At 35.1% G+C, this 19,696-nt stretch overlaps 1 protein-coding gene across 2 annotated transcripts in view; it reads right to left on the reverse strand.

Moving 5' to 3' along the window:
* GBE1 (1,4-alpha-glucan branching enzyme 1) overlaps window positions 1-19,696 on the reverse strand; it is a 318,328-nt gene that overhangs the window by 156,527 nt on the left and 142,105 nt on the right. For both annotated transcript variants that reach the window (XM_025282385.3, XM_025282389.3), the window contains exons 4-7: window positions 8,347-8,472; window positions 7,142-7,277; window positions 4,706-4,796; window positions 239-448 (exon numbers count right to left, since the gene is read on the reverse strand). In XM_025282385.3, coding sequence (XP_025138170.3) covers window positions 239-448; window positions 4,706-4,796; window positions 7,142-7,277; window positions 8,347-8,472 — 563 coding nt within the window. The remainder of the gene's footprint in view (window positions 1-238; window positions 449-4,705; window positions 4,797-7,141; window positions 7,278-8,346; window positions 8,473-19,696) is intronic.

The raw sequence follows: 19,696 nt of genomic DNA on the forward strand, positions 1-19,696 counted from the left end.
AACCAATATATGTTAAATAGCATGTGATTTGTAAAACTGAAAGTTAGTGCAACTTACCACTAATACAGGTGCTAATCAAAACAAGGTAAATTCAGTGTATGATAAACATTTCTCATAAAATGTTTTTAAAAATTAAGAAACTAAATACCAGTGACAGAGTACACATACGATGAATTTGGTAAAACTCCTTGAATTATTTTTTGAACAAATAAGACATTTCCATATTATATGTACATACCTGGCGTAGGCAAATAACCGACTATCCCATAGAAGATGAGTCCCTCTAGGTCCATAATGAAAGTAACAGGACTCAGTCCCATCAAACATATTTAGTCCATCTTCTGAATTTTTTGAGGCATGGCTGTGTACCACATCTAAGAGGACTGTAATACCCATGGAATGGGCTGTATCAACCAGTTCTTTCAGCTCTTCAGGAGTTCCATAACGGCTGAAGGTAAAAGAGACAGTAAAAACAAGATCACATCATATTTAAAGGAAACAACCAATTCTTTATTGACAATCAATTGTTTTACCAGAACAGTACCAGATACTTCAAATATGCAAATGTAGTATGATATATTAGACACAGGTCGAAGTTGCTTAATATTTGCTATCAGGCATTTTTATAAGCATTTAATAAAAAATAACCTAATAACTGTAAATTTATAACCCAATAAAAATTCATATTTTGAGTAGGCAGATAGTGAAATTCCCCTTCTGCATACTGAGAGCTTCTGATTTTCATTGCCAAGGCTAATTGGTTTAAGAGGCATGGTCATTCCTGTCTACATACCTGGCCATCCCTTTGTGTATGCATGGTTGGGGTTGTGGGGTTCTTGGAATATTTCTTTGAATATCCTTAGTGGCTTGATTGAGGCCATCTCTCCTGCACTTACTTATTCCCAGACTGGAACACCCCAAGTACCAGTGGACCCTGCCACCACCCAAGTAGGAAAGATGGGAAGTTCACATGTACATGGATTTGTGTTAAAAATGGTTTTCTAGTCTGTGAAATAGGAAACAAAACTCACTACCTAGAGGAAGGCCTTTTTGAACCTTTGTAAAGTCTCAATATTGCAGTCAATCATAGCATCAGGGCTTCCCTGATAGTTCAATTGGTAAAGAATTCTCCTGCAATGCAGGAGACCAGGGTTTGATTCCTGGGTTGGTAAGATTCGCTGGAGAAGGGAGAGGCTACCCACTCCAGTATTCTGGCCTAGAGACTTCCATGGACTGGATAGTCCATGGGGTCACAAAGAGTCAGACACAACTGTGCAACTTTCACTTCACATCATAGTATCAACTTTTGCCTTTTAAATAAGTAATCATGCTTGTGATGAATTGATTTCTCTCTTCATCATGACCTACTGCACTATCTAATTTGGTTCTTTCCGAAAGCTTTAGGGGCTTGCAAGATGGCACTAGTGGTAAAGAACCAACCTGCCAATGCTGGAGACATAAGATGTGGGTTTGAACCTTGGATTGGGAAGATCCCTTGGAGGAGGAAACAGCAACCCACTCCAGTATTCTTGTCTGGAGAATCCCATGGACAGAGTAGCCTGGCAGGCTACAGTCCATGGGGTTGCAAAGAGTTGGACACGACTGAAGTGACTTAACACATACAAAAGCTTTAGATTTATGACACTCTACCCATTACTCTTCTTATCCTAGCTACCTGGCCTCTTTTGCCACTCACTGAAAAGCAACTTCAATGAATAAACAGCCCTAAAGTTTTATTCATTCATTCATTTGTTCTACAAATACTTACTAAGCAGTCTACCGTGTGCCATAAATTTTTCTATGCTCTGTGATTCACCAGTGAACAAAATAAACATCACTGGCCTTATAGGATTTGTTTTCTAGTTGGGTGATAGGAAATAAATAAGCAAAATATGTGGAATATCAGATAGCAGTGACTGCTCAAAAGAAAAATGAAGCCAGGCCACTAGTGGGAAGGGAAGGTTTGCTATTTTAAATAAGGTCATCAGTGAAAGTTTTATGACAAAGGAAATATTTGATCGAAGATAAGAAAGAAGAAGGGAGCAAGGCATGCAAATATCTAAAGGAAGAGTGTTCAGAAATAAACAGGCATTGGAGACAGAAATGAGCATCTGAAGAACAGCAAACACACTAGTGTGGCTGGAGTGTAATGATCACGAAAGAGAGGACCACAGAGACTGTCCAGGACCCAGACAACATGAGGCATTATGGATCAATGTACAACATTTGGCTTTTATTTCAAAAGAGAGCTGAAAATTGTTAGAGAGTTTTGAGTGACATGAAAGTGACATGATCTGATTTTCATCTTAAACAGATGATGTTGGGTACTTTGAAGAAAGTAGTCCATGTGCAGAGGAGAAAGCCAGGAAAGGGAGAAAAGAAAATACAGAGTGACCCATTACAGAGCTAATGAAATGACTCAGGTAAGAAGTGGCAACTTGGACAGAGTGGTAGCAGTGGGACCAGGAGAAGCAGAAATATTTGAATATATTTTGAAGTTACAGGTGGCTAGTTTTCTGATAAGTAGAGTATAGTGCAGACCAAACAGGGAAAAGTCAAGTATAATGTAGTTGGCTTAAGTAACTGAAAGACAGAAATGTCATTTATTGAATTAAGGAAAATAACAGGAGAAGAAGGTTAGAAGATAAGAACAGAAATGTAGTCCGGAACAGGTTAAGTATGAGATACATATTATATATTCCAACCTCAAATAGACACTGTTTGAAGTTCACAACAGAGGTGAGGCCTGGGGAGTTCAATTTGGCAGCTGGCATATAAAGTGCATTTAAGCCATAAGAATGAATGAGTCTTAATGAGACCCTAAAGATACTTCATTTAAATACAGAAGGGAATGGAACCAAGGGCTACGCACTAGGAGGGCTCATCTTTAGTGGTCAGAAAGAACAAAGGAAATAAAGAAGCAGCAACAAAAGATGTGAGAAAAACCATAGGAAAGTTTAATATTCTGAAAGCCAAGAAAGGAAAAAGAGTTGAAAGAAGGTATGAGTAATCAACTGTGCCAAATGCTGCTGACAGGTCAAGTAAGCTAAGAACTGATGATTGACTTAATATGTGGAAGCCATCAGTACCTTAGATAAGAGCAATTTCAGCAAAGAGGTGGAGTGCCTACTTGGAATGAGCTCAAGAAAGAAGAGAAGTGGAAGAATTAGAGACAATAAAGACAGATAACTCGTTCAAGGAGAAATCCTATAAAGAGAAACAAGTAAAGGGATCAGTATCTTTTCTCTATGTCTGGAATGCTATCTATGTACTCCCACTTCACCTTTCCCCCTAGATACACCCCCCCCTTTTTAAGATTGAAAACTGTTTATCTCTTAATCATGCTTTAAATCTCAGTTGCAACACCAGTTTAGATCTAATCTAAAGTGGTCAAACCACTGGTTCTATGCTATCAGAACAATTTTCCATCTTCTCAGATTTTATTACAAGTGGAAATCATAATATATATATGATTACTGGATTTCTGTCTAAGATCATGGCATCTGGTCCTATCACTTCATGGCAAACAGATGAGGAAAAAATGGAAACAGTGACAGACCTTATTTTCTTGGGCTCCAAAATCACTGCAGACAGTGACTGCAGCCATGAAATTAAAAGACACTTGCTCCTTGGAAGAAAAGCTGTGATAAACCTAGACAGTGTATTAACAAGCAGAGATATCACTTTGCTCACAAGGACTATACTCAAAGCTATGGCTTTTCCAGTAGTCATGGACAGATGTGAGAGTTGGACCATAAAGAAGGAAGAGTGCTGAAGAATTTATGCTTTTGAACTGTGGTGCTCAAGGAGACTCTTGAGAGTCCCTTGCAGAGCAAGAAGATCAAACTAGTTAATCCTAAAGGAAATCAGTCCTGAATATTCATTGGAAGGACTATTGCTATAGCTCCAATACTTCAGCCACCTGATGTGAAAAGTTGACTCACTGGAAAAGACCCTTTGCTGGGAAAGATTGAAGGAGAAGGAAAAGGGGACCACAGAGGATGAGATGGTTGGATGGCATTACTGAATCAAAGGACATGAGTTTGAGCAAACTCCGGAGATGGTGAAGGACAGGAAAGCCTGGTGTGCTGTAGTCCATGGGTTAACAAAGACTCAGACACTACTTAGCAACTGAACAACAACAGCTGGATTGATGTTTACATGCCACCACACTGTAAGCTCCATGAGGCAAAGTTGGACTTGAGCAACCTGTGGTCATTCAGATCAGTACCTCTCCAACTGCACAGGACCCTCTGATGTTTTTCTGCTCAGAGAGTCATATTCCTTGGATTTTAACCTGGGAAGAAGGACAGTTCTACGGGCAGTATAAATCCCACCAAGGGCCTTCTCAGTTACCTTCCTACATAACTGAGTCTCTTTCCAGAAAAGGATATGGGCTCTAGCAAGGGGCTTCACTAAGTCAGTATTTTCTGACTAAAGCTTAGCCTCCAAACATGACAATTTCAGCAGGCTAACTGAATTTTCTGTACCAGAAATCATTTCATGAAAAGCAATCTTAAAACAGGCTAGTCTCTAAGGTTTGATGAGAGAAGAATCTATGATCTTAAAAGAAAATGCTCAGATTTTATTAACTCTGTTAACCTTAAAGTAGGTCATAAGACACCATATGAAATACAGAAATTCATTCCATTTTTTAAAGTTTTTTGTTCACATAAGAAAATGGATATCATGTCCTTCATTTTACCTTGAAGCTGCAAAGAAGCTTGTGATTTGGTAACCAAAACTGGCATAGTAAGCATGTTCCATGATCGCCATCAACTGAATACAATTATATCCTGTATAAGCAAAGGTCAAATAGAGATTAAAAGCCACATATAAAAAAAGTAATAAAAAATATATATAAACACAGCCCCCTGTTTAAAAGGCATTAAGTTTCACACACAATCTAATGTCTGGTCATTTTAAAAAGTTCTACTACTTTAACATCTTTTTTTGTCTGACCTTCTAACACAAAATTGGACAGTTAGTTCTTGAGGGTTATAGTCTAGCTATTTGAAATGTCTTCATTTTAACAAGTTATAAATGATATGCAAATATACTCTTAATTTGGCTTTAGAATATTAAAGATGACAATCTGCATATGCTAAACTTCAGTTGCACTTGTAATATTCATTTCGAAGATTATGAAAGCCAAATAAAAGTAACTGATTGCATGCCATGTACATTATTTCACCTTTTCCTTTATATTTCTCTTATTTCTAGCCTAAGATATACCATCAAATCAATTTTTCTAAAAGGTGGCTTTTATGAAGCCAGCATTAATGCTTCCACTTTCCACTTCCATTTTCCATTTTTAGGTGTTTCTAGCACCTAAAAAATTACTCACAGTCATCCATGTGTAAACCTGTGTGCACATACACACAAGTACACACACATACATCTTTCCTTAATCTATCTGCAAATGTTTTGCTTTAACTCTAAATGAACTGGCTCAAAAAGATACGTATGTATTTTTAAAAGTTCTTAATACTTAAAAATACTTATTAATGTGTTTTTAATGTAAGCAAATAATCAGAGTAGAGTAAATTTTGGTCTTCTTAAAAAACTAAAAAATTATTTTTCTTCAAAGAAAAATTTGGTAAAATTTTCAAATATGATTTGACTGTCTTCTGCAGTGTACATGTACATAGAAAATATTCCTATTCTGTTCTCAAAATCTAATTCATTTTAGTATAATTTCTTGTGCACATATTTTAGTACATAATTAACACTGGAACAAGTATAAATTCACATTCAGAAGTAGGGATTCATAAGTTTAAAGGACAATATAAACTCCATGATTCAGAATCTGTTGAAATGGTATTACCTTTAGCTTTGCTGTTAAAAAAGAAACAAATTAACTCTCTCAGTTTAAATATGTGTGTAAACTATTGCTCAATAATATGTCAAGTATAATACTTAATAACAAAATATAGAGTGTGTTGTTTATTTCTCCATTATGTAATAAGTATTAATCTTATGAGCAAATATCAACTTATATATTTTATTATTCATTTTATGTCATTAACCATTCCTAAACTTATTTAACAAACTCCAGGAGATGGTGAAGGACAGGGAAGTCTGGCATGCTGTAGTCCATAGGGTAGCAGAGTTGGACATGACTTAGTGACTGAACAACAACAAAATTATTTATGGCGAGAGTCGTGGACTATGAAATTTAAGCACAAAGAAAAAGAAAATGTCTGTTCTGCTGAAAGTTCTGTTAGATATAGGTCATAAACAATTTATTACAGTATGAGATGAAAGAACATCTCAAATATAACAACCTTAATATAATATCTATTAAATATAATTCACATTAACTTCTCCATACATTTAATTAATTATGCTTTCTGGAACCTGACCTCACCATCTCAGGTAATCAAAATGCCTATATAAATGAAAACTTCATCATGCGAGACTTTCCTCTAGCCAAAATGTGGACTGCCTATTAGAAACAGACTAATTAAATGTAGTTTATCTTTCTGCCTAGCTACTGGAGCAGGTGCTAATATGCTGTGAAATGATGAGAAAAAAACCTATAAAAAGAAGATAACAGAGCATTCCCAATCAATAATCTGACATTATACTATTCACTCTCTTGTTTGTTCCCATGAGACAGGGTCTGTCATTAGACTACAATATACAAACATATAGAACAACGTGTCTCACACAGAAAGATGTGCCATAAATATCTGGCAGATAAGTCATCCTAACAGAAGCCATATCTACAGTGACTCTGAAACAAAATGAGTTCCAGTTACTTACAAATGTAAGATCTTTTTCCCTAACAGACTAAACCGAACCGGCTATAATCAATGACCACTTAAATTGATAAAAATTCTCTTCTGCAGAAAAGTAATTATGCTTATGTATTTATCTACAATTTTGGAAGCCATCAATTCACATTACTTAAAATTGAAATTGGAATAATATCTTGAATTCTTATGTTCTATCTTTATTCCATTTCTCTTTTCTATGCTATCACTATTACAAGGCAATTTGAGAAGCCTAAAATAAAATGCATTTCTATTACATATTTAATCTCTTAACACAAAAAAGACACTTGTAATTAGCTTTTCTAATAAGAGAACAGACTCATTAAAATTTTATCTGAATAAAAATCACAGTTATTACTTACCAAGGTCTTTGATTCTTGGTAGTACATTGCATGTAAAATGTTTATAAGAAGCTATTTTTCCTTCATAGGAAGAAATTCCCACGTGAGATTCATAAATTCGTAGACCTTTTGGCTTCTTTGGTTTGGAATGTTTAAACTACAGAATATTAAAATTACATAGAGAATTAGACCAAAAATGCAGATATGACACTAACCGATTAAGCATGTTAAATGAAACGATGAATTAACTCAAACACTTTGAAACTACTTTCACATATGAAAGGCACTGTCTACCTCCATTAAATTTTCTTTTGGGAAAAAAAAATCCTTGTTAGGATCATGGTAATAGACGTATTTTAAAAGAGAAGTCATGCAATGACTTATGGCTTATCACTGAGTGAAGATATATTTTGAGCCTAAGCCTTAGAGAAAACATAAGAACTGTGAAATGCATATATAATGATTAAATGCAAAGCGTTTATCAACAAGCTTCAATAACTTAAAGGATAGAAAATTGAGCTCAAAGATACTTATAACTCTTGTCAGTAAGACAGCCTTAAAAAATTACTTCAATTAATGTGAAACAGATCGCCAGCCCAGGTTTGATGGATGAGACAGAGCACTCGGGCCAGTGCACTGGAATGACCCTGAAGGATGGGATGAGGGAGGTGGGGGGGGTGTTCAGGATGGGAACACATGTATACCCATGGCTGATTCATGTCAATGTATGGCAAAAACCAATACAATATTGTAAAGTAATTAGCCTCCAATTAAAATAAATTAATTATTATTTTTTTAATTACTTCAATTAATACATTCATGAAAAAACATACATTCACGAGACGTCTTCATTGTTCCTAAGGACCCTGATTCTGCTTCAGACCCAGACAGTGAGAAATATTACACCACTGGAGTCTTTGATTAATTGAAATTTTATTTAAAATGTTTAAAAATCAGTATTCCTTATCAGGTAGTACACAGAGATTTACTGTTCTGCCCTACCCCTATTTCAGAAACACACGCTCAAATAAAAACTCACTTTTACATTTTATTGGCTACAGATGATGGGCTTTGATATATGTATAGCAAACAGGTGCACTATGATGTAAAATATTAAATCGATGGTGAAAAGAGAAGTTGAACATGACTATAAAAGTTATAAAAGTAAAAATTAATTTTCCTAGGAATATTGGGCAAGCATTTATTTAAAGATGTGTTGTTCTCACTTTATACGAGTATTCTGGATCCCAGTGTATCCAATCATAGTTCACATTACTGCCTTCACGAGTCACATACTTCGCCCACGGTGAAATACGGTACAAGATTTCTCCACTTTTACTCCTGATAACAAGCTAAAAAGAGAACAAGAAGTTATTGCCTTAAAATACTTGCAAAACTCTAAGCTAATGCATGATAGCCTATGAACACTGTGGCAAGGAAGGAACGGAGGAATGAGCTTAAGAATCTACACTGCCATCCAGATGTGTGACCTTAAGGATGTTAAAATTCTATGAACCTTGCTCTCCTCATCTGCCATGGTATATGATCCTTAAAGTCATCTCCAGCTTGAATATTTTATGATTCTCTGGCAATTTCCATCATTGCCAACCAACCATTATAGTAGTTAATTAAAGTAAGCATAGAGTAGATAGCAAAAAGACATGAATATTATTGCAAGCTACTGTGAATAAATCAATCAACAGAAGGAATGAATCTTACTATGTTAAAAAAAAAAAGGTGATGAGTTATATCACTATCTCTTCCTTTTTCTTTTCATAGCAATTAATGATAACATTTTCAAGAGGCTAAATGAGAAAAATGGGTTTTGATTAATAATTGCATTATGTAGACAAACACTACCTTTCAAATATTTTTTATTTTACTTCTTGTACACCTTATTCCAAGTATGCTTTACCATATGAAACCAAACATTTTCCTTTTTAGCCATTTATTTCTATATTTGCCAATAGTATCACTAATGCTGTCAGTACAAAAAATAACAATAAAAATGCAAAGGCAATTTTTACAGAATCCACCAGTTTAGACTTAGTACTGAATATAGGACTTTGAATTTATCAGCATGGTTAGACAGCAAAGTGAGCTACATGAACAGAGTTTCCAAGTGACTAGAATATAGTTTTTTAAAGCTTTTTTTAAAAATTAATTAAGCCTTCCAAAAGCAGGCAGCATGTAACAAAAAATGTTCAGATCAGGAACTGATCTAAATGCTGAGTGACCAGCACACTCTAAGCATTGAACAAAAACATATTCCTCAGTCTCCTTTAATTGAGAAAAGCTCAAGTATGCATAAATATTGGTAATTAAATATTTGTAGAATTCTTTATACTTTAGAAAGGACTTTCACAGTCATATCTCACTTGATTCCAGTGAATCTTTATAACCCAAATATTAAGTGAGATTAAATGAGCAGCCAGAGTCCCAAAGTTACCAAGTGGTAGAACTAAAAGCTGAGCAGAGCTTCTGACACTCACTTCCTTTTGCTTAACAGACTTTCATGGCACTTCCCTCAGACACAGAAAAAGAATAAATCATGATTTAAGATGGAGGGGACAGGTGAGTGGTAAAAAGAAATGTCTAACTTACATGAGTTCAATTTTATCTCTTTAGTTATGCCTCCCACTTATTAAAGCCTATCACAGCTAAGTACTGCTATTATTCAAATAATTATCACAAAAACATAAATGAATAAGATCAACAGTGTAAAGGAGTATTTTATCTTTCAAAATGTGTTCCTTAAGTCATGTACTTTTCTAGTATAATACACACAGTGTTATACGTGAGAAAAGGCCTTTTGCTCACTCATCAATCCAGGACAGGCTATGGGAAATGAAATACCAAAAATTGGTTTTCCATGAATAGCACCCTGCCTGATCCATCCACCTATCTTTTCTCTTTTTTGCAAATGACTCTGCAATTCCCCCAAAGGTTAATCATGAATCAATTATTATTTTTCAAGGTATCTGCTGGCAGACAGAATATTTAAAACTTCAAGCAAAGAACATATAGAATTTCCTTATGCTGAATATAATTTCCACATTCTTCGGAAAATTACTTATCTTACAGTACACATGAATGTCTTTGGAGGCTACTGAGTAATAGAAGCTGGAAGGAAGATTCCTTCTATGGGTCTTCCTCACTCCTACATATTTTGCTGGATATACTAACTATATAAGGTCCTATTGATTAGAGAGGCCATTTCTCAGAACTGTGTTTGTGGCATGCAACCCTGAGGAATGAGATAATGTTTTCCATGAACACAATGGACAGGCTTCCTTAAGGCTTCTATAACAGAAGGTAAATACTCCTCAGCTATGAGGCAAACTGTGTGCATAGCATCAATATAGACCACACAGCATCATCCCTATAAGACTTGGAAGACAAGGGGAACTACTGCAAACGAGGGGAACTAGTGCAAGTCTCTGATTCAGGAGTCCTGTGTTTTCTACCAGAATCCATGAAACAGTAACAGGTTAACTCATCAGCTTGAAGGTACAACAAAATAAAATCCTATACCTAACAATGGATTATTTACTCATTCTTGAATGACTTTAATATTTTTGTTACCAAAAGTCCTATTTCTTCATTTCTATTAGTGTTTTATATTAGACATTCTTATTCATCAATTTTTATAATGTTGATGGTTGACGTGGAAACTTTCAATTATCCAATTCTTTCCTTTTTTTTTTTTTAGCAATAAAAGTAGAGCCTGGATCTCTGAATGATATGTAAAACAACGCTTCCCACCAAATCTGGATCATTTTACTGTAATCATTACAGAGAAGGGAAATAAAGTTCTCAATTCTTCAGGCTCCTGAATTGAAGGGATTTCTGCTACAAAAGTTTAGGTTTTCCTAGGAAATATACTCGCTGAGAGTAGCCACCTCTCTTCGCCTTTGATTTGTTATTTCTAAATTGTTGTAATAACCAACTAAGTGTATTATGAAAGTGAAAGTCGCTCAGTCCTGTTCAACTCTTTGCAACCGCATGGACTATACAGTCCATTGAATTCTCCAAGCCAGAATACTGGAGAGGGTAGCATTTCTCTTCTCTAGGGGATCTTCCTAACCCAGGAGTCGAACCAGGGTCTCCCGCATTGCGGGCGGATTCTTTACCAGCTGAGCCACAAGGGAAGCTCAAGAGTCTTATAGTAAATCTAAATAACTCAAACTTGAGAGACAATCCAATGGGTGAAAAATACGGCTTTTCTGGACTAAACTCTGCTCCCAAAATCTTTTCGGAGGGAGAAAGGGGAGAGATGAGTACACTTCCTGAATTTGTGCTTGCTTGAGTTCAGATTCAGATAAAAGATTTTTTAGATGAAATAAGACTTTATATCATTAATTTACAACTTCAAAATAGCACATGTTATATGGCAAATTGAAAAGAAAGAGCTAGCTTGACTGATTTTTCAACAATAAAGTCTAACAGTTGATGGACAGAAGCCTTTACTCAGTACTGCTGCTGCTGCTGCTAAGTTGCTTCAGTCGTGTCCGATTCTGTGTGACCCCATAGACGGCAGCCCACCAGGCTCGCCCGTCCCTGGGATTCTCCAGGCAAGAACACTGGAGTGGGCTGCCATTTCCTTCTCCAATGCATCAAACTGCAGCCTACCAGGCTCCTCCATCCATCAGATTTTCCAGGCAAGAGTACTGGAGTGGGGTGCCATCGCTTTCTCAGTTACTCAGTACTAGCAAACTGAAAATCTTATTCACTAATAATATGAGTATAAAACAGCATGAGTATCTAAACAGCAATTTGACAAAATGACTCTAAAATTTTTTAAAAAGTAATTCTCAATGACTCAGCAGTTCTAATTATAGAAGTTTGCCCTGTGAAAATAATCAGAGAAGTGCCAAAAGAACTATATTGTTACCTATTAGTATTATATTTATTAGCAAAAAGAGAATGTTTGAATAGTGTATGCTTGTTAAAATTTATACAGTAAATTATATTGAAGGTTACAAGAAAATTCTTTCAATTTATACAAAAGAATGCATGAAAAGTGAAAAGTGAAGTCCCTCAGTCATGTCCTACCCTTTGCGACCCCATGGACTGTAGCCTACAGTCCTACCAGGGGTCCACCAGGAGTCCAGGAGTCCTACCAGGCTCCTCCACCCTAGGGATTTTCCAGACAAGAGTACTGGAGTGGGTTGCCATTTCCTTCTCCAGGGGATCTTCTCAACCCAGGGACAGAACCCAGGTCTCCCGCATTGTAGGCAGATGCTTTTACTATCTGAGCCACCAGCAAGTATCTTCCTAATGTGAATACTTACAAACTCAGAGACTAAAAACTATTTAAGAAACAGAAAAAATACTGAGATGGTTGCCTATGGATAGATAAATTAATAATAGCTTTTATTTTCCAGTTGTATCTTTCTTTATTGCTATCAATTTATTTCCTTGTAGAGCTTCTATAACCAGAAGAAAAGTATTTTGATAAGGATTGCCAATAGGTTAATTACATAATTGTGAACACATTTGTGGACTTGTGCTCAAGTTGCACATATGTGTGTGTATAAGTGTTAAAAACAAAGGTTTAAAAATTATATTAATATCATCATATATCACTCCAAAAAAATCAAATCACTTTAAAAGAATATACTAAAGAAAATAATATGATGAATGTTGTAGGGGAAATTGATAATTTATGTAATTATAATATTTTGTAACTTAGTAAACATGACATTAGACTCCATTTTCAATGAGTCAAATTATTTCATTGACATGGGAGGTTAACATCAAAAAACATTATGAAATTAAGGAGTGAATAAAATAAACTTCTACCTGAGAAAAACTCAAATTGACTTAATGAAGTATATGAAGTCAAGTTTTATTTACAAACTGACATTTAAAACTTGAATATAAAATATAAGAAATAGTTTGGTAAAATAGGGAAGAAGTAAAAATAATTATGTCTGTGTGTATATTCATTCAATCCTGGAATATCTTTTGAAATGCTTCTTGTCAAAGGATATTGTTTCTTGGAACTGGAAAATCAGTGAGATAAGATGCTTGTCAGGTGGCTAACAATTTTATATGAAAACAGAGGACGTGTTCAACCGGTTAGAAGTGTTAGTATATTCTGTAAACTGGTATTGCATGTAACTCTCAGTTTCATGACTGAATGTAGCAAATCAAGAGAAAAGGCATAGATATCAAGAAATACAATTCAATTTGCCCAGGTTATATTAGCAAAATCACAACTACATTCTATGAAGAAAATCTTTTTTTTAAAAAAAAAAGCAGGTGAAAAGAAAAATATTATAAAGATAACTATTTAATAGAGTACAGGTCAAAGTTAAAAGAAGCAAAGTAACTTCTACTTTATGAAGCAATGAATTCTTTTAAATAACCTCATTAAATAATATCTAAAGTAATTGATATTATATGTAATATATAAATATATAAGCATATAATATAAAAATATATAATTGATAACATATACATATTTCAAAAAACAAGAGGTGCAATCATACCAACATGCAGTGCTAAATATCAGTGTTATATTGTATGTTTTTAAAATATGAAAAAAATATATGTAAAGAGAAAGATAAATATATAAAGGAAGAACATATAATAATTTAAAGTAACTTTTAGAACGGAGTGGGGAAAAAATAAAAAAGAGCATTAAAAAAGGAACTGTTATTGTTGTTTAGTTGCTAAGTCATGTCTGATTCTTTGTGACCCCATGGACTGTAGGTCATCATTGCTGAGCTTCACAATTGATGAGAGCCTTCCAAAAACATGAATTTGTAATATGCAGCTTTGGCTGCTAGACTACTCCCATGTAATTATTTCCAGAGGTTGAACAAAAAAGTCACTCTTTACATGATACACATAAAATTTAATGTAAGAAGAAGCTAACGGGCTATTTTTTTTTTACCCAATTCTTGATATATTTGTTTCCTTTAACTGAGATTAGACTATTTAAATAAATAATCAGTTGACAATAATAATAATATTTCATTCTACGATTTCTAATTAGGAATATCTGAAACACTATCTAATATTAAAAGGCTACTTATTTTATTGTGACTTGAGTTTATATTTCAACTAATGAGAAAAGAAAGCTAAGACACTGATAAAAGTATCAAGGCAGCTTTTTAATAACATAATAATAATTATTATTATTTTTTAGAAAATTATAATTTTCTAATAATAATAAGGTCCTCAAATATAAATGTATTATGTGGATAAACTTTTATAAAATGACATATAATACATTGGTAAAAATATATAGATTAGAATTATATATGAGCTAAAATTGACATTATCATTATTTAGATATTGAGCCTGATATGCTTACCAATAAAATTACTTTGTAATTTGACATTTTAAACATTTCCTTTTAATTTTTCTGGATATTACAGTTCATATACTTTAGAGATGTCCATCTCTGTTTCATAGCTAACAATAATTTTCAATTAAACAAATTTAAACAAACTATATGCATATAAAATTATCATAAAAAACTGTCACACCCTGTGATGTCCTTAACATCTACAATGCTCAGAGATTGAGGGAGGTAGAAAAGAGATTAAATGATTAGACTGAGTCTCTTAAGTTCTTATGTTAAGCAATACTGGACATTATACAAAATAAAAGAAACGGCAATATTCTTGCTAGTAGCTTGACAAAGAAAAGACAGAAATCAGTTGACTTTCAAAAGCAGTAATCTACTGATGAATTTTCACTGGCTCCCATTATTTACACTTCAGTTCAGTCACACAGTCATGTCTGGCTCTTTGCGATCCATGGGCTACAGCATGCCAGGCCTGCCTATCCATCACCAACTTCCAGAATTCACCCAAACTAATGTCCATTGAGTTGGTGATGCCATCCATCCATCACATCCTCTGAGGTCCCCTTCTCCTCATGACCTCAATTTTTCCTAGCATCAGGGTCTTTTCAAATGAGTCAGCTCTTCGCATCAGGTGGCCAAAGTATTGGAGTTTCAGCTTCAACATCAGTCCTTCCAATAAACACTCAGGACTGATCTCATTTAGGATGGACTGGTTGGATCTCCTTGCAGTCCAAGGGACTCTCAAGAGTCTTCTCTAACACCACAGTTCAAAAGCATCAATTCTTTGGTGCTCAGCTTTCTTCACAGTCCAACTCTCACATCCATACATGACCACTGGAAAAACCATAGCCTTGACTAGACGGACCTTTGTTGGCAAAGTAACGTCTCTGCTTTTGAATATGCTATCTGGGTTGGTCATAACTTTACTTCCAAGGAGTAAGCGTCTTTGAATTTCATAGCTGCAGTCACCATCTGCAGTGATTTTGGAGCACCGCAAAATAAAGTCTGACACTGTTTCCACTGTTTCCCCATCTATTTCCCATGAAGTGATGGGACCAGATGCCATGATCTTTGTTTTCTGAATGTTGAGCTTTAAGCCAACTTTTTCACTCTCCTCTTTCACTTTCATCAAGAGGCTCTTTAGTTCTTTACTTTCTGCCATAAGGGGAGTATCATCTGCATATCTGAGGTTATTGATATTTCTCCCGGCAATCTTGATTCCAGCTTGTGCTTCATCCAGCCCAACGTTTTTCATGATGTACTCTGCATATAAGTTTAATAAGCAGGGTGACAATATACAGCCTTGACGTCCTCCTTTCCCCATTTGGAACCAGTCTGTTGTTCCATGTCCAGTTCTAACTGTTGCTTCCTGACCTGCATATAGATTTCTCAAGAGGCAGGTCAGGTGGCCTGGGATTCCCATCTTTTGAAGAATTTTCCACAGTTTATTATGATCCATACAGTCAAGGGCTTAGGCATAGAAAATAAAGCAGAAATATATGTTTTTCTGGAACTCTCTTGCTTTTTCAATGATCCAACGGATTTTGGCAATTTGATCTCTGGTTCCTCTGCCTTTTCTAAATCTAGCTTCAACATGTGGAAGTTGATGGTTCATGTATTGCTGAAGCCTGGCTTGGAGAATTTTGAGCATTACTTTACTAGCGTGTGAGATGAGTGCAATTGTGCGGTAGTTTGAGCATTCTTTGGCATTGCCTTTCTTTGGGATTGGAATGAAAACTGACCTTTTCCAGTCCTGTGGCCATTGCTGAGTTTTCCAAATTTGCTGGCATATTGAGTGCAGCACTTTCACAGCATCATCTTTCAGGATTTGAAATAGCTCAACTGGAATTCCATCACCTCCACCAGCTTTGTTCGTAGTGATGCTTCCTAAGGCCCACTTGACTTCACATTCCAGGATGTCTGGATCTAGGTCAGTGACCACACCATCATGATTTTCTGGGTCATGAAGATCTTTTTTGTACAGTTCTTCTGTGTATTCTTGCCAACTCTTCTTAATATCTTCTGCTTCTGTTAGGTCCCTAGCATTTCTGTCCTTTATTGAGCCCATCTTTTCATGAAATGTTCCCTTGGTATCTCTAATTTTCTTGAAGAGATCGCTAGTCTTTCCCATTCTATTGTTTCCCTCTATTTCTTTGCATTGATCTCTGAGGAAGGCTTTCTTATCTCTCCTTGCTATTCTTTGGAATTCTGCAGTCAAATGGGAATATCTTTCCTTTTCTCCTTTGCTTTTCACTTCCCTTCTTTTCACAGCTACTTGTAAAGCCTCCCCAGACAGCCATTTTGCTTTTTTGCATTTCTTTTTCTTGGGGATTGTCTTGATTCCTGTCTCCTGTACAATGTCACGAACCTCCGGCCATAGTTCATCAGGTACTCTATAAAATCTAGTCTCTTAAATCTATTTCTCATTTCCACTGTATAGTCATAAGGGATTTTATTTAGGTCATACCTGAATGGCCTAGTGGCTTTCCCCACTTTCTTCAATTTCAGTCTGAATTTGGCAATAAGTAGTTCATGATCTGAGCTACAGTCAGCTCCCGGTCTTGTTTTTGCTGACTGTATACAGCTTCTCCATCTTTGGCTGCAAAGAATATAATCAATCTGATTTTGGTGTCGGCCATCTGGTGATGGAGTCTTCTCTTGTTTTGTGGAAGAGGGTGTTTGCTATGATCAGTGCATTCTCTTGGCAAAACTCTATTAGCCTTTGCTTTTCTTCATTCTGTACTCCAAGGTCAAATGTGCCTGTTACTCCAGGTGTTTCTTGACTTCCTACTTTTGCATTTCAGTTCCCTAAGCTTTGAATAAAATTTACTTTAAAACACACCATCACAAGTCAGGGTTTTGGGTTTTTTTTCCCATTTTTAATAAGAAATAAGAAAATTTTCAAGGTTAAGTCATGTAACAATAGCTTGAGTAGGAACAGTTAAAGGATTTCTCTAATGAAAATGAAGGCACTAAAAAAAAAAAATGCCTTAAAAGAAAAGGTTAAACACACTAGCTACGAAAAAATAAATTTATAATATGACAAAAATGAGCATTAGATCAAATTGTATCAAATTGTTGCATAAAGGTTACCTATGCACAGAATAGAGACTATTTTTGACTATACCTTATAGCTACTTTGCTCCTGACTTAACAGCAATTGTAGGATTACAGAGATAAAAACATTCACTTCTGTAATACTTACACCTGAGAGAAAAGAAACTGCGGAATATTGCCCAAAAGAAATAAATGAAGATCAGTAACGGTTTCTCCTAAAAACAGGTCCTTATTTAGAATGATTTAGAGAGACATATGCTCCTGTATCCATAAAAAGGAGTATTACTCCCATAGGTTTCCATCCCAGTTTCCCAGCCTTCTAGCCTAGTTAAAAATTATTACAACAATAATATATTTTTGTGTTACTGTCTTTTGCCTGAGGCAAATCTTTAAAGAAACAAACAACTAAGTAGAACTGATAAAGTGTTTGCTTCATTTCAGGTCCATTACATGAACAAAAACCTTATAAAGTGACATCACTACAAAAAGACAAAATCCAAAGGGATTATGCAAGATTTAGGAAGCTGGCATTGAAAACATCCCTGAGCAAGTGAGTATAACTACTCTTAAGAGAAAAGAATAGGAACAAAGCTGCAATGTTGTAATCTGGTAAAGATTGATTAGGTGACTTAGACTAGAAAACAAATGAATTACCCATGATATAAAAATATAGGATTTAAACTTCTAAGATGTTGGGCGATCAATACAGTAATAAAAGAAAAAAAAGCCATGAAAAGGGGAAAAAAAATCAGTGAGTTTTCAGTACTGAAAAAGGTGTGCTTTAAAGAGACTCACCCATGGGCAGTGAAGGCTAGAATTCTATTAAGTAAACACAGGTATAATCTGGTATAACACCAACAAAAAATATTAAGAAGTAGTTTTAGAAGTGCTAGATGGGAGAGGTATTATCATAGGATGAGTCAAAACTCACTTTAAAATACTTCATTAAGTATAATTATAAAAATCTATATGGTGATAAGTTGAATCATTTAAAAAAAAAGAACATGATTCTTAAACAATCACTCTAAGTGCTACTGTAATGAAGTAAAATATAAAGTGTAGGGGTTGGGAGAGAATTCATTTACCACCTTAACAGAAATTTAGAAAAACTCCAGAAACTAAATATAGAATATGTAATTCTAAAAGTCATAAGATCTTTTGAGAAAACACATATACTTAAATATACATTGAGACTATCTCTAAGAATGTAACTAATGACTGTTAAATAAAGAAAACAGTTAATAATGAAAAGAATTCAGAGTAACATTTAAATATTCTCTGTAAATTAAGGTTTAATAATACGGGGTAAAACACTCTCACTCTTTCCTTCCACAAAAGTCACATATTTTGCAAAGTGCAGGTTCTATCAGAGGAAAAGCTAAAACAGGTATGTATGAATTACAAAATACACAGTACACCCATCTAATGAGCAAGTGATTAAACAGACAACAATATGAGAAACAGATAATGAGCACATGTGAGATATGAAACTCGAAATATGCATTTGGATAATTTCTTATCAACTGATAGCAACAATGGGAAAAAGTAGTGAAAAATAATATGAGTCTCCACAATGCAGTCCCCAACTGAAGTGTATTTAAATTATTAAACATAGATAGTCCCATCTTATGTAGATAGCGAAGGCACAGAACAGCAAATGAACTTTGATCTCCAAGTGTGACAAGCTCTCTGGAGAAGCAGGGAAACTCAATAAAGCACACAGGATGCCCACCTGACTTCTGCATGAAGGCTCAGACAATAATGGGCTGAACTGCAGTGACTTATGGTTCACTGTTTTCAAATGTATAAATATATACTTCATAAAATAAATATTATATGTATAAGATTGCATATCTTACACATATAATATTTATTTTACTCAAAGACTACCCTGGTAGCTCAGCTGGTAAAGAATCCACCTGAAATGCAGGAGACCTGGGTTCAATCCCTGAGTTGGGAAGATCCCCTGGAGAAGGGCATGGCAACCTACTCCAATATTCTGGCCTGGAGAATCCCCATGGACAAAGGAGCCTGGTGGGCTACAGATCACAGAGTCGCAGAGTCAGACATGACTGAGCGACTATAAGCATAGGATACATACCAAAAAAAAATTTTTTTTTTTTTTTCCAATCAGGAGCATACTGAGTCACTTGGGGAAATTTATGGCTTACTGGCATATTTGAAAGATGTTAAAG

Source organism: Bubalus bubalis, chromosome 1 (assembly GCF_019923935.1).
Source record: "Bubalus bubalis isolate 160015118507 breed Murrah chromosome 1, NDDB_SH_1, whole genome shotgun sequence".
Classification (NCBI taxonomy): Eukaryota; Metazoa; Chordata; class Mammalia; order Artiodactyla; family Bovidae; genus Bubalus; species Bubalus bubalis.